This window comes from Chlorocebus sabaeus, chromosome 1 (genome assembly GCF_047675955.1).
Source record: "Chlorocebus sabaeus isolate Y175 chromosome 1, mChlSab1.0.hap1, whole genome shotgun sequence".
In the NCBI taxonomy this organism is placed as follows: Eukaryota; Metazoa; Chordata; class Mammalia; order Primates; family Cercopithecidae; genus Chlorocebus; species Chlorocebus sabaeus.
Genome location: NC_132904.1, coordinates 106,532,166 through 106,548,718, shown reverse-complemented (window position 1 = coordinate 106,548,718; position 16,553 = coordinate 106,532,166). Strand labels below are relative to the sequence as shown.

Genomic DNA, 16,553 nt, shown 5'->3' with positions numbered 1-16,553 from the left:
AAGCTGGTGCTAGGCTGGACACGGTGGCTCACACCTGTAATCTCAGTCCCTTGGGAGGCTGAGGCAGATAGATCACTTGATGTCAGGAGTTTGAGACTCATCTGGCCAACATGGTGAAACCCCATCTCTACTAAAAATACAAAAATTGGCTGGGTGTGGTGGCATGCACCTGTGGTCCCAGTTACTTGCTTGAACCTGGGAGGCAGAGGGTGCAGTGGGCTGAGGTCGCGCCACTGCATTCCAGCCTGGGCAACAGAGTGAGACTCTGCCTCAAAAAAAAAAAAAAAAAAAGAAAAGAAAAAAGAAAAAGAAAAAATGGCTGGCGCTGGTGTGCCCTCACCCGCACCCGCCTTGGCCCAGGGGCCTCCTGTAGTCCCCACTCCCGCCTCTCCCACTGCTTCCCACCTCCCTTCAATGTAGGCAATGAAGTTGAGCTTGGACTAGAACAGGGATCTTGCTCCAGTCCTCCTTGTCTAATTTGCAGGGTTTCAACGTGTATTGCATTCACTATGGCACAATGTGCTTTGTCCTTGTCTTGTTAATTTGGCAACATACAGAGCAAACCCATAAATCTCCTCCAGAGTTTATTGAATAGCTTTTCATGTAGTTACCAAATTGTATTTGCCATCTCCCTTAATCTTTTCACATGCATATTTGAAAGAATTATTCAAATGAATGATAATTACATCCTTGGAAAGTGGAGAGCAGGGGGGAGAGGGCTTTGAAGGCTGAGACAGAAAGCCTCGCCTCGGGCAGGCCCCCACCCCCACCCCAGGGGCTGAAGGGGGACCCTCTGTACACTGACACCCACCCACCCAGACCTCTGGACAAGAGCAGGAAGTGCATTTAAACACTGTACTTGCCATTCTTTCAGTGCTCTGTTCCTCACTGAGTTCTCCTAGGGAACTAGGAAGGGAATCTGTTTGGTTACCTAATTAAACTTTCCTATTTTTAATCTCATGGTGAATTTGTGCAAAATAGAAAGCACAGGGAAATGCCAGTGGCAGCTGCTTCAGCATAAAAGGTGTTGTGTTTGCAGTGGGCATTGTCAAGAGTCTGAAAGCTAAATAGGCCTTCTCTAAAAACACCCTAGAAGGTCCCTGAGCATGATTGGAAACATTAGAAATAAATGTACTGCCTTTTCCTCTCCGGGGCTACAAAGAATGCTACAGTGGAGACAAGAGTCCAGACTCTGAAATAACCTCCTTTGGACATAGAACCTACCACTCTTGCTTATCAGAGGCAGCGGACCCTGGATTTTTCCAGGGCCTTGAGCACTGAACCCTGGTCAGCTGGCTTGAGTCCCAACCCAAGCCCATCACCAGAAGCCTCAAGACAGGAAGATCTCAGTGAAACCTTTCCCTCTAATCCAAGTGACATCTTTGTCGCAGGTGTTTGTACATGAAAGCAGAGTGATGAAGGTGTGTGGGTCCATGGATGAAGTAAAAATACAGCCCTAGTTTATATTTTTCCTAGTCTCTCCCTGTTCCCAGGTAAAGTTATAGCATGTTCAAGGATGTGCACTTATAGCATAACTGGTTTCATTCCTCAGACCTAAGTTTGTGTAGAATAACTCATACCAAAGATGACAAAGGGCCCATTCCTAGCCCTGCCTTGCAGCACACTTAAGTGGGAAAAAGAATTCTGAAAGCGTGCACAGTGGGAATTGAATCATGAGGTTGTCTTTGAGCAAGTGCTTTTAGCTTTTTGAGTTTTAGTTTCCTCATTTCTAAAACAGGGATAATGCTTGTTTCATAGAATTTTAATTTGTGTAAATATATAGTACGGGACCCTCAGATGTGCGTACTCTTCTTGCTAGCCTCATCTCTCCAACTTTGAAAGTAGCAGTTGTAAACTAGAAGGGAATGCTTAAGGGAAAAACAGTTGCCCAATGTCATCTGACATCTCCCCCAAGATGTACATCGTACACCTGAGACCACACAGCAGCTATTGCTCTGTCCAGGTTGGCTCTGTAGGTTCTTATGGGAAGGGACCGACATTCCTCTTCCCTTAGGTGAAGGGTGTGTGCGGTGGGGAAGAGGTGCAGACAGGTTTGCGGAGCGCCACCTTCAGGAGTAAAAGTGGAGTGCAGGGGATGTTAGTGATGCAGTCGGAAACTGCTTAACTGTGAGATTCTGAAACCCTTTTGTAATCATCATTTGTTATTCCACTTTCCCTATTACAATGCAGATGCAGAGAAAAACCCTTAAACCAAGAAGAGCTGAGTGATGGGAGTAGCAAGGAAATGGGTTCTAAGAACTCTTCGAAGGTTAAAATACCACTTCTGAAATAGACCTCACCATTGAATATATCAAATTACATTGATTGTTAGAATTCACAATCTTCCACAGCATAACTATAGAGACAGGGAAGGCTCCATTGAGAACGTCTCAAAATTACTATGCATTTAAATACCCCTAGTTATTTACATAATAATGGCTGTCACTTACTGAACACACACTATGGATTTGCATGTTCAAAAGGTTTTACTTGTTTCAACTCATTTAGTCTTAACAACCCTTGGAGATGGGGGCAATTATTACTCTGTTTAGAAATTTGCCAATCTGCTACATGTATGATGTGTGGAGCTGGGGTGTGTACTCTTAACCCAAGGCTGATGACTGCGCCTAGAGAGAAATACATTTTTTAAAAGGTTATTTTAAAAATCTTTAAAAAAGGAAACCTTTAAAATGTTAAAAAAATTAAAAATCCTTTAAAAACACAAAAATGAAACCCATTAACTCTAAAACAGCAACAGAGGCTGAGGTGCAAAGCCTAACAAATAAGGATGTTCAACTAATGAGAGACCCAACTGCAGGCATTTTGTTTTGAATAAATTCACTATCACAGTTGCTTTTTACCAAACTCCCCTTCTCACATGCCACTTCATTCATCAATGAGTATTAACCCATTCTTCTCACCCAATGGTATAGGTGGAGAAGAAATAGTCCTTACCCCAGGTAACACTGTTGCCTGATAGAATGTTCTCCTGGATTCTTGGCTCAGCCTGTGGAAGTACCTGGGGAACTCACACCTAATGCTTATTTTGAATATGCTGACTCCTCTGCCAACAATCAAACATCAATAATCAAATCTGCTGACAGAGCCAAAATAAATGGTCTAAATCCACAAGCTGGCACTTACACAGCTTACAGTAATCGAGTAGGGGGAGAAAAGAATACTTAACAATGCAAATGGCAATTTTAGAGAACAATAAGAAAAGCAAAGGTCCAAAAAGCAATGTAGGAGGAGAAACCTGCTCTCTGAAGTAGTGGCTTGTCACGCAGTGACATAGAACGTCCGCATGCTACATCATGAAGATCATGACAATACGGTGACTGCATCAGAAACAGTATCTCATTAATAGAAAATTATTAGGACAATTGGGTCAGGAAGACGCTGCTGTCAAGAATAGTTGGGATACAGCGAAGATTGCTGTTTTACTTCAGCAAGAACAGGGTGGATACGGCATTGTATTTGTTTGCATCTGTCCTTGAGTTATCCTTACGCCCACTGTCATCACCACCATGTAGCTAGTGACAATAAGCCTGTGAGATGGGCATTCTGATCATTTCACAGCTGTGCATGAAAAAGACTCTGAAAGAGAATTTGCCCAAATTTTACATATTGTGTGTCTCATATATATAGTTACCATAGTAATATGTGCAGGACTGAGATTCAAACACAGCCCTGGAGTTCCTGACAGCTGTCTGCAATCTCTCCCAATCTGTGCAGGAATTTCACAGAAGCAGAGCCTTTCCCCACAGTGATCTAACTTTTCCAGCCTCGACTATTAAAGAGATAAAAATTTCCATTTCTGTTCATTCAAATCTATTCAATTTATTTTTACAAACAAAATCCTTATTCCTGTTGGCTACGTGACCCTGCACATTCCAGGCCAGCTAAAGAAGTTGAACTCCTTGAAGGGGGGATGTGTGTACCCTCGTTCTCTGTGCCCCACTACCTGTCAGGGTGTCATGGACATCAGTGCTCAAAGTTTTGCACATCCTAGTAAATACCACTGCACCAACATGAGTCTTTTTGATACATTTTTTTTTTTGAGACGAAGTCTCGCTCTGTCACCCAGGCTGGAGTGCAGTGGCACGATCTTGGCTCACTGCAACCTTCTCCTGCCTCAGCCTTCTGAGTAGCTGGGATTACAGGCATGTGCCATGAAGCCCAGCTAATTTTTCTTTTTGTATTTTTAGTAGAGATGGGATTTCACCATGTTGGCCAGGCTGGTCTCGAACTTTTGACCTCAAGTGATCCGCCTGCCTTCGCCTCCCAAAGTGCTGGGATTACAGGCGTGAGTCACTGCGCTCGGCCCTTTCAATACATTTTAAATCAATTGGCAGCCCTCATAATCAGAAAAGAGGATGTCGTGCCATCTAGCATTATCTTACAAACTCCCTGGACGAGGTCCCTACCAACAATACTCCTAGCCAGACACCTGATGATATTTCAAAAGCACCGGGAACCAACACTATAATGACGGGTTCAGGAAAAAAAAAAAACCACTCTCATCATGCCTTAAGTTATGTCTAGTTGTCTTTGACATTTAATTTCAATTTTCATAGAAATTAATTATGGCTCTAACATTTACATTGATACTGACCATGTGTTTATCTTACACAATGCTCACAATGTTAAGCTCTGAATGCAGGCAAAGTAGAGAAGTATGATGCTTTTATTTATTTAGCATCTATGGTGCCATATGAGATCAATTTCTTCATTAAAGAAAAACAAACCAGCAGAAGAAAAAAGAATTTTTAAATGTTTTTCTCAGTGGCAGAATCACATAGCTGTTTTGATATAGATTTCCAGTAGATCTAAAATACTGCTTTGGGAATTATAAAGATTCCATTACAGAAATACACAGAACAGAGGATAAATACAATCACATCAGTTTATCAGATGGTTGCACTGAACATCTTTTGCCTTACTTTTCCTATAAGAAAAGTTTGCAGGATCAAATAAAAAATTCTACTAGCAGCATACAACTCTGGTTTGGGAGAAAAAACCCTGAAAGGAAAAGATAAAATCAATAACCTGGTTCACTTGCAATGAAATGCTTTGTCTCTGCAGAAGTCTGTATGTTTGTGAATATTTCACATAAGACATTTCTAATTTCAAAAAAACTGAAGGAATTCGAACACGTATTCTTCATAAAAAGAAACGTTTGCTTTTCGATGCCTTCTTCCCTTGGAACATAAGCTGCTTTAAGAAAGGTGGCGAAAGCTTTAATGAACAACATTTTGTTATTCATCTGAAATACTTGGACAGAAAATTGGCAAATTTGGTATATGGTTCAAGAAGTAAAACGTTAGGGATTTTATAAAGCTAAGTTAAAACATGCACATTTTCTACTGCCAAATGGCCAAAACCTTAAATTGTCTTTAAATCTAAAAGACTAAGAATCTTAGGGGAAAAGCCACTTTCTAACATATAACAGTTAACACTGCAACAGGAGTTAATAAGCAAGTTAACAGAAAGTATTAAGGAAAAACAAAGTAACCACTTAAAAAAACAATAAACATTGTTAAAACCCAGAGTTGCATTCCAATTTTAAAAGAAAGTTTAACTATTGAAGTGGATAATGATGTTCATGCTGTTTAAATGTTCTTATGAAAATGATGTTATCGATGCAACAGCCGGTATAAAGCACTGTGAATGAACATGCTCAGCAGCGTGTACTTCCAACGAACTCAGAATTACACATGATCTTATGAAGAATATCATTCACCAGGGACAGTCCCAAAGCATCTAAAAAACCTAAAGATCTGGACAGACAAAGCAGAGATACATTTTATTTCTTATAAAGAGTTACATTGTAACATGCCACTCACATTATAGCTACAATTATACTAGTCACAAGTTTTAACCTTACAGAATAAAGCTATAGCATGTGAAATTACAATATATTTATCTTCTTTAAAACCATTTTTAAAGAATGGCAGATATATCATTTATTAGAAGCCAAAACCAACAGAAAAATGTAACTGGTAAATGCAGCCAAAATGTATTTGTGGCTAATTAAATGCTGCAACAGATTTTTTTCGTCCATGAGGCTATTAAAAAAAAAAAGGTTGGTAAGGGATTCCCATTTATCAATAGAAATGAAAAGTTCATGAAAAATTTCAATACATATTAAAACATTTTAACAGAATACTTTTGTGGTTAAGCACAAGAAATATCTAATAAATAACAGGTGTAAACAGGTAAAAAACTCAAATGAATTAAGATGCTTTAATATGAATGTCTAACAATCCTCTTTTGAAGGATATCAAAAACTACCAGATTTTCTCTGAATGTCAACTGAAATGCAATTATGATTTCTTCTGTTAACATATACTAGGATTTACTGCTTGAGATCAGCAAACTATGGCCCACAGGCCAAATCTGACCTGCTTCCTGTTTCTGTAAATAAAGTTTTATTGGAACACAGCCACACTCATTTACATGTTATCTGTGGCTGTTCTTATGCTCTAAAGCCAGAGATGAGTAGTTTTTACAATGGTATTTTAAGCCCATATGATTTGTGTATTATTTACTATCTGATCCTTTACAGAAAAAATCCGCCCCTGCCCTAGGGGGCTAAGATAGTGTATGTTTTTTTACTTTTATTAACGCTCTGTTTTCTCTTATTCTAAGGCATGTGTGTAATCCATCTCTTTTTAATACCTCATTTTATTTGTCAGTGTATACCTTGGAAACTTAACATGTTAGCTGAATTACCATCTTTAATATATTTGGAACATAAGTATATGTCCAACCAGAACCTGTTTGATTTCAGGTCACTTGAGAATTCTCCAGGAGTTATATGACAATAAAATGGATGCACCACACACCAACAGAATGGCCAGAAAACCGTACAACTTATCTTATCTTGAATAAGGAAGCTGAATAGCAAAAAGAATAACGAAAACCAAATATACTTTAAAGTAAATACCATTGTAAATCAGAGGAAAACAGCTTGAGTTTTCAACACACACACACACACACACACAAACACACACACACCCCTAGAGCCATCCTCCCACCTGTCACAAACAAGAGCTATAACATAAGCAAAGTATATTTGTTTTATAAATATATTACTGTCTATATACATATAGATACATCCATAAGACATGTTAAATAATTATTTGTATAATCAATACTACTTTAAGTTTTTTGTGTACTTTAAAATTACACATTCTATTAAAAATATCAAAATAATTCTTTTAAAATACCAAGAATAAAACCAGTGAAGAATCGCTTTCCATCCAAGTGGTTCTAAATCTTATCATTGGCTGTCCAGACCCCAGACTTGGTCGTTCACAACTCAAAGAAACATAGTTCAATTAGAGAAAAGTTAGCCATCAGAAGCACTCCCCCAACCCCTGTTTTTAATACCTCATAACAAATACATATTTGTGTATATATAGATATATATAAAATACTCTTCAGTTATATTACATATTCTCATAAATGAATTTTCATAAAAACACAAAGGTCAAGTTTCCACCAGTATCAAATATTGTATACTGGTGTGCATTTCTTCCAAATGTGTAGGTCAGTGACAAACTCTTATCAGGATATATAGAGAGATCATAAAAACAAGACTGAAAACGTCTGTATCACATGCAAGAAAGAAGGAAATACCAAGAGCCAGTATTTGGCCAGTTAGGTACTATTCCCTCTGGACTAAGACACAGAGACAACAGACTGGCTACTTACTGTGTAAAGTACAGTCAACTGTCAATTATTCAGGGGCAAAATACTCCAATCTGAATCCTTTTTTTTTTTTTTTTGATCAGTTGACCATTTCTGGCAATTTCACTTATTAACACACCTCTCTGGTTATTTATTAGCAAGTCTGGTAAAAGATTTGGTTAAAGAGAAAGTTTTGGCTAACATGAAGGCTTGTGATCTATGGACTTAATTTAATGATGGGCTCCTTTGACTTATTGCTTTAGATAAGTAAGAATTTGCTGTACCTAAAGTCTGCCAATTATCTCATTCTACAGCTCTGAATGCAACATTGGTGATTAAAAAAAAGGGGACAAATTGTCCTCTTCACATAAGAAAACTGCTATTTTTAAACTCATAATTAATTACACTGAAGGATTTAGTGTGGGTAGTTCAGAGCTATTCACTTCAGTAGAGGTGGCAGCTGGCTACACTATTTTCCCATAATTTAAAATCCATGAGGCAATGACAAATAGTCAGCTAATAACACAAGAAGGTCAAATTCAAAGTGTCACACACATCTCACCTAAGATCTCATTTAAATAAATGGAGTAAAATTTGGCGAATGTTCAAATAAATGGTAAAATGATGAAAATGGAAGCAAAACCTACATGTATAATTTAAAAGTGATTTCATACTAAAAAAAAGTCTTAGAATATGACTAAAATAAAAGGTATTACACATCTGTAACCCTAGTTTTGGCACTGAGTTAGCCTCTATGTTTAAACTTGCTTTATAGTGACCAACCAAATCAAGGAGAACAATTTCACAGGTGAGTAGCGTTGCTCTCAGACAGACACCACTCACAATGGGTTGTGTGGTCTCACCCATATTATTTCTGGGTACAGATGAGTGCCACACTCATTTCAAACACAACAGCAATAATTGTGTAGAATACCACTTTCCTGAATTAAGTTTGCTGAACACGGTTCAGATTATTGGTTATGTCAATATGCACAATGCCTTTTAGAAGCATTTACTGTATACCCAAATCCTACTTCGTGCAACACACAGTGTCACACAAGTAGTGAAAATGTTATCCTAGTCAAAGGTGCTTGGACATTATTTTCAGGCAGCATTTTACCTTTATTTTAAGTTCACACTAGGTAAGTTTTAGGAGAAAGAAAATGCCAATAAATTTATGTAATGTGTTTTAATATATTATATAAAACTAAGACAAACACTTTTATTTATCTAAATTGTTATTTTTATTTTCTAACCTATTCTAGACCTCAATTTTACTTTAAAAATTTGTATTTAAATAAGGGATAAAATGTTGCCCAAAAGTCTAATCATAGTTACATACTTGTGTTTTAACTAGATCTACAAATCAAAACAGTTCTTATAGTTAAAAAGATACAATTTGTATCAACAGTAAAAGGTACTTTCTGGTTTTTCAGGGCTTTACTTCAAACTGTAGCATGTAGAATAATCAGAATAGCCAGCGCATCTAAGCAGACTACAGAAAAAGATCTGAATGTGTCTGTTACACAAAGTACAATTCAAAATCTGGAGGCAACCGTCAAGTGATGTCAGTCACTCAACTGTCTGCCACTGGCTGCAAAATCTGTCTTCTAATCCGCAGAAATGTATTCACCACTAGCAAAACCCATGACTTTGAAACCAGAAATATCCCTTACTAATACTAGAACAGACCTTAGTCTGTATCTAAAACTACACTATTTGTGGCAAGAATCTGGCCTTAATAATATAACAGGCCCCCCAAGAAAACTACCTTCAGGAAAATGGAAAATATACAATATCTTACAAAAATTTTAAGTTACCATTTACAACTTCTCCATCACCATTTCTATAGTGCAGTATCAAGAAATGTTGCATATCCTCAACACATAAACCCACCTCAGGCCAGCCTTGATAAATAGCAGGAAAGCTAAAGAGTATGTTAAATATAAAAGTTGCATTGTGAATAATTAGATTCATTAAAAACAGGCAAGTGCTGTGAAAGGGTTATTTTATCCAGTATTGTTGTGCCCCAAAACAAAAAGACAGACATATTAAAAATACAGGTTAATGGAAATCTAGGAATTCAATTCCACTTCTACTGTCTAGAAGCACATCACGGCTGGATAACAAAGCTCTAACCTGTAACAGTTACAGCTTTTGCCTTATTCATTTAAAAAAATGGAAACATTTTTTCCATTGATTGCATCTGCTTTCTTTTAAATCAACCATATTAAATTAACTAATTTCTTAACAGAAAAAAATCCAAACAAAAATAACACAATGAAAAGTGCCATATTGTAAATCATTCTAATATATATACTGTTACCCATTTCAACATAAAACTGGTAACTTACATTTTGTTTAAAATATAAAGTCAGTGCTGTAGTATATCTTTGTTTCTATAAATAATGATTATAGCACAAAGAAACCCACTTTCCCCAAATAAAAATAACTTAAAAAGCTGTAAAAGAGTCTAATTAAGCTTGGCTCGAAAAAACAGTTTGCTAGGTCTAGTCAAATGTCCCACATTCTGAAGGTATTGTAATTGCTTGCAATTGATAGACAAACACCAAGTTAATAAAACACAAAACAAGGATAAAAAGTGCTGCATATAAACCCCTGATGCACCAAAGATTAATATCAAAGATCACAGATACATCTATTAAATCAAACTGGAAAAATTTCCAGCCAAGGATATAGCTTTAAAAAGGAAATGTTAAAAAAAAGTTTAAATGTAAAGCAATCCCGTGATACTTCCACCATGTGGGGCTATACATACAGATTCCATGATACAGTACTTCACATAAATGGATACTATATAACCTCCTTGCTGAGAAGGAGATCACATGTGCTATTGTAGCAAACCTCCCTCAGCATTTGAGCTGAACAAAAAACTACTGAACACCACAAAGATGCATCATCTTTCAATAACCCAGCTGGGATTTCTCCACTAAAATGGCTGCGGCGAGCTGCTGGGCGTCTGTCATGTGAGGATTCCTTTTCATGACAATTCTCACAAGGTCAGGTGGGAAGATGTTGCACAAATTGATATAAATCTTTTCTCGGTTGTCTTGATACCTGGGGGGATCTTGCGGCATTCCACAGTACGGGATCCGCCAGGCCGGCTCCTGCTGCTCGGGGAGGCTCTGGAAGGTGAACTGCTCATAGCACGGCTGCGTGGAGTTATCGGGCAAGGAGTAAGTCTGTCGGTACCCATAGGTGTCGATCCCGTAACCCGGCCTCTCCCAGCCTCCCAGGCCTTCCTGGCGGGAATAAGGCTTTCTTTGTCGTGAAGGAGAACTGTCATAAAGTCGAGAGTCAGAGATGCTGTCTATTCTCGTGGCCACCAAGGACCTCCCTAGGTGTGGTGCCTTAGAGTGTGCTGAACTTGGAGGAGAGGGGTAGTCGCCGGGACAGCTGGACCGGGCGCCCACAGTGGGGTGCTGCAGGTGCAGAGCCAAGTGCGGAAGAGGAGGCTTGTGATGGAACTTTGGTTCTTCGTGACTGTAACTTTGCACTCTGGTTAAGGGGTCGTGGAAATTCTGCAGGAAGGGTTGAGGATTAAGGCGGCTGTGAGGGTGCATGTGTTGACACTTCAAATTCTCCTCTAGCTGTGGGTCGGGGGAGCTGACATAGGACCGGTCATTGTAACCCACGTAGGAGTCACTGCTCCCACAGCTCATGCTCCCTTCACTGCTGCAGTCAGAAGCTACGGAACTTATTCTATAATCTGTGTCTAAGGAAAAACGCCTTTCAGGGCTTCGTGGGCCTGAGAGACTCAGATTTGAGTATGCATTCAACATGGAATAATATCCAATGTCGACAGGCGAGTCACATTTTGGATACTGTTCATAAGGCATTAGCGTTCCATGATTTTTGGTTGCCATCATTATTGGAGGATATTGTCCCTGTGGTCTTTGATCCTGAGGTGGGAAATGAACTCCAGATGGAAGGCCATTGCTTAAAGATGTAGTGCTTTGGGGTTTTGCCGTAGAAGTAGCCGGGATGCTAACTAAGGAAGGTACAGACCTGGTTTCCAATTTGTTTTTGGTGGGAAGCTTTTCTTCTAGGTCTTGGTAGACTTGAGTCCTTATGCTTGGATCTGATTGCCTCTTTGGAGCACCGCGTTTGACATCAGAAGAGCTATCAGCCTTGGTGCTACAAGGAACACTGTTGCTTTTCACCAGTCCTCCTTCGTTTGCAGTTTTGGCTGCCGTATTTCTAGACATGGCACGGAGTTCATCAGCCACTGACCGCTGTGGCTGGCTGCCCCTTTCGGGATGATAATATTTGCACTTGTGTCCATAGGTACACTTCTTTCCTAAGAAGAGTAAAATTAATTAGGCAAAGGAGCATACCATCAGATCCGGAAAACACAGTTTGGCCCTATGATTTTAACTTGTAGAAGAGACAACGACAGAAATGGGAGCTGTTTTAAGTGTCACCTTGTTCTTTACTCTTGAGAAATGTCACTTCTCAGTCTTCTCACTTCCTTACTATCAAGAGCAGTAGGAAGTTGGCCGAATGAGTAACAATCACCTCCAGAACTTTTTTTTTTTGGGGGGGACAGAGTCTTGCTCTGTCACCCAGGTGGAGGGCAGTGGTGTGATCTCAGCTCACCACAACCTCTGCCTCCCGGGTTCAAGCAATTCTTATGCCTTAGCCACTTGAGTAGCTGGGATTACAGACGTGAACCCTCAAGGCCTGGTGAATTGTTTTGTATTTTAAGTAGAGACAAGGTTTTGCCATGTTACCCAAGCTGGTCTCAACTCCTGGCCTCAAGTGATCTGCCCACCTTGGCCTCCCAAACTACTGGGATTACAGGTTTGAGCCACTGTGCCCAGCCACCTCCAGAACTTTTGGCTAATACCTCTGTGTCCTCAACTCCTCCCTGCCTCTTCTCTTCCAGTAGGACTTTATAATTAGGTAGGACATTCTGTTTTGAAGAGCACAGTGTACTATTGTAGGGCGATAGAACCATGCTAATCTGATTTGTATCTAGATGAAAAAATTCCAAATTTTTATTCACTTCGAAGCTAACTTCATGTAGAATTAACAGTGTTTTTTGAACCATGTTTTAATATAAGGAAATGCATTTGTATTGAATCCAAGCAGGTAAAAATAATTCTTTTTCATGGCCAAGACATTTTCTGAAATTTAATTGGAATCCAAAGACCTGCATATTATGCCATCCAAAATTTTAAGTGTTTATTTTTATTAACAAAAGTTTAATAATATATTGTGTTCTAACGGCATATACTCAATATTCATAAAGCAAGTTACCATATGGACAAGGCTGCTTTTTGTGTTCAGGAACAATAGGTTTCTTCCTCAGAAAATTATCCAGACTGGGGCCATGTCTGCCAAGAGGGTCATCAGGGGGCATGAACCTGTCACAGAGAAAATAAAAAAATGATACCTAAGTTGGAAGCTGATAATTTAATTCTAAAAAGAGGACAAAGATTTATTCACTATAAGGAATTTTTTTTGAAATTTTAATCCAAGCATTTTGATTCAATGTTTACAGAGTAAAAAAGAAATCAGTAAATGAAGTTCTCATTTCTTAATGAAAATTCAACTGTTTCGAGCTCTGAAATTGTATTTGTTTTCATTCAAGTAAGTTTTGAGTTGAGCATATCCTATTAATTCTTCCTTCCTCTCAGTCTTGGGATTTTGTAAGGGTTTTAGAAAATGATTTCAGTCACACTTTAGGAGTTTCAGGGGCGAGGCGGAGCAGCTGAGAAGGGAGGGGCTAGAACACAATGGGAAGGTACAAACTTACCGAACACGGGTTAGTGCCAGGCACTTTACGCACTACACCATGGCGTCCTAACCATGAGCCCATGAAGTATCAGCTCCATTTTACAGACAAGTAAACTTCTCTAATTTAGGTTTAGATAAATTAGGTGATTTTTATCCAATGTCGCATGGCACAGTCGAGATTCAATTATATCTAACTCCGATCTATTCTCTTCCCTATTTGAATGTGCTTCTCAGCTGAGATAGAAAAAATGCTAAGGAAATAAACCTAGTATTTTGGATGGACTAATAAAGAAGAGAAGAATTTATGACATGAATAATGAAAAGAAGTTACACTTGAAGAATTCTGCTATTCATTATATCACCATTTGAACTTAAACCCAAGTATTTACCTATAAAATGTGAATAATGGGAATAATGTAAGAACCCTTGCAGGAGTGTCAACATGGCTGATTATTAACACTTAGCAAACACAGTGTTCAATATTATAAAACAATACGGTAACATTACATGTTACAAAACAGAAGATAAAGTCACTCAATCCCACAATCTTAATACAATTACTTTCCATGTCTGTGTTAGATTGAAGTCATTTTCATTGTGCACATATCATTTTGCATGGCTTTAATCAAACACAAATATGATTTTACACTTTGTCTTTTGAACATAAAACACCTTCCCATGTTTCTTAATAGCCTTCATAATAATTCTTTTTATCTTTCTGACACAGAGCTTTGCTGTTTCACCCAGGCTGGAGTGAAGTGGTATGATCTCGGCTCACTCAACCTCTGCCCCACTGGGGTTCAAACAATTCTCCTGTCTCAGCCTCCCAAGTAGCTGGGATTACAGGCGCCCACCACTACACCCAGCTAATTTTTTTTGGATGTTTAGTAGAGATGGGGTTTTGCCATGTTTGCCAGGCTGGTCTCAAACTCCTGGCCTCAGGTGATCCACCCGCCTTGGCCTCCCAAAGTGCTAGGATTACAGGTGTGAGCCACCACACCTGGCATAATTCTTTTTTTCATAATAACCCTGAAGAGCTGAATAATATTCCAGTAGGAGATGTATCATAATTTGATTTCTCGATTGTACATTTAGTTGCCCTTGAATTCTTGCAATTAAAAATAATACAGAAATGAACACATCTGGTCTTTATTTATTCCTCATTATATATTCCAAGAAATGAGATTTTGGGGTTGATAGAACACAATATTCTTGAGGCTTCTGTGAACCTCTGCCAAATAATATATCAGTGCATCTTTAATAGCATGAGGCATACACAAAACTATTGTTGTGAATTAAATGAGTGAGAAAATATATTCTTTTTAGATTCATTTGCATTTCTAATTAGCACAAGAGGTGAACTTTTTCTACATATTTATAAATATATTTACTTCTCTTTTTTTTTTTTTTTTTTTTTTTTTTTTGAGACGGAGTCTCGCTCTGTCGCGGCCCAGGCTGGAGCGCAGTGGCCGGATCTCAGCTCACTGCAAGCTCCGCCTCCCAGGTTCACGCCATTCTCCAGCCTCAGCCTCCCGAGTAGCTGGGACTACAGGTGCCCACCACCTCGCCCGGCTAGTTTTTTGCATTTTTTAGTAGAGACGGGGTTTCACCGTGTTAGCCAGGATGGTCTCGATCTCCTGACCTCGTGATCCACCCGTCTCGGCCTCCCAAAGTGCTGGGATTACAGGCTTGAGCCACCGCGCCCGGCCTATATATTTACTTCTCATGAGACATGCTTGTTGATGTCATTTGTTCATTCATCAACTTTTAGACTCTCATCATGGCCAGAATCTTAGTTTAAGAACTTTAAAAATTCATGTACAGTCACGCAGTGCATAACATCTTGGTCAACAATGGACTGCATATATGACGGTGGAGCTGAAAAGTTGCTGGTAACGTGATAGCATAATGCATTACGCATGTGTTTGTGATCATGCTGATGCTGGTACAAACAAAGCTACTGTGCCCCCAGTCGTATAAAAGTGTAGCACATACTATTACAGACTGTGCATAATACTTGATAAACCACGATGTTACTGGCTGTGCGTGATGGCTCACGCCTGTAATCCTAGCACTTTGGGAGGCCAAGATAGACACACCGCTTGAGGCCAGGAGTTTGAGACCAGCCTGGCCAACATGGTGAAACCTTGTCTCTACTGAAAAAAACCCAAAAATTAGCCAGGTGTGATGGGGCGTGCCTGTAATTCCAGCTACTCAGGAGGCTGAGGAATGAGAATTGCTTGAACCTGGGAGGCTGAAGTTGCAGTAAGCCGAGATGGCGCCACTGTACTCCAGCCTGGGCGACAGTGCAAGACTCTGTCTCAAAAAACAAAAAAACAAAAGAAAACTAAAAAATCCCCAACTACGTTACTGGTTTATGTAGTTACTATATTATACCTTTTGTTTTTATTTTAGAGTGTATTCCTTCTACTTCTAAAAAAAATGTTAACTGTAAAACAGCTTCATGCAGTTCCTTCGGGAAGTTATTTCAAAAGGCATTGCCGTAGCAGATGACAGCTCCACGCACAGTACGGGAGACCTTCCAGAGGAACAATATGTGGAGGTGGAGGACAGTGATTCTGATGCTCCTGACCCTGTGTAGGCCTAGGGTAATGTGTTTGTGTCTTAGTTTTTAACAAAAACTTTAAAAAGAAAGAAAAAACTAAAAATAGAAAAGAGCATATAGAATAAGGCTATAAAGAAAATGTTTTGGTACAGCTGTACAATGTTTTAAGCTAAGTGTTATTACAAAAGAGAAAAACGTTTTAAAAACTAAGAAGTTTATATATTAATAGTAAAAAAGTTATAAGCCCAGGTTAATGCATTATTGAAAAAAAAGTATTTTTTGACAAATTTGGCATAGCCTAAGTATACGGTGTTTACAAAGTCTACAGTGGTTTATGGTAATGTCCTAGCCCTTCACATTCACTCACCATACACTCACTGACTCACTCAGGACAACTTCCCGTCCTGCAAGCTCCACTCATGGTTAAGTGCCCTACAGAGACATACCATTTAGAAATCTTTTATAGCATATTTTGTGGTAAATATACCTCTTCAGTGTTGAGGTATGTTTAGATATACAAACATATCGT

The 16,553-nt window shown here is 38.9% G+C and overlaps 1 protein-coding gene across 3 annotated transcripts in view; it reads right to left on the bottom strand.

The window, feature by feature from the left end:
* Positions 1–4,669: 4,669 nt before the first annotated feature.
* ZC3H12C (zinc finger CCCH-type containing 12C) overlaps positions 4,670–16,553 on the bottom strand; it is a 79,038-nt gene continuing 67,154 nt past the window's right edge. For all 3 annotated transcript variants that reach the window (XM_008020774.3, XM_008020776.3, XM_008020775.3), the window contains exons 5-6: positions 12,979–13,085; positions 4,670–12,016 (exon numbers count right to left, since the gene is read on the bottom strand). In XM_008020774.3, coding sequence (XP_008018965.3) covers positions 10,620–12,016; positions 12,979–13,085 — 1,504 coding nt within the window. In that variant the 3' untranslated portion in view covers positions 4,670–10,619. The remainder of the gene's footprint in view (positions 12,017–12,978; positions 13,086–16,553) is intronic.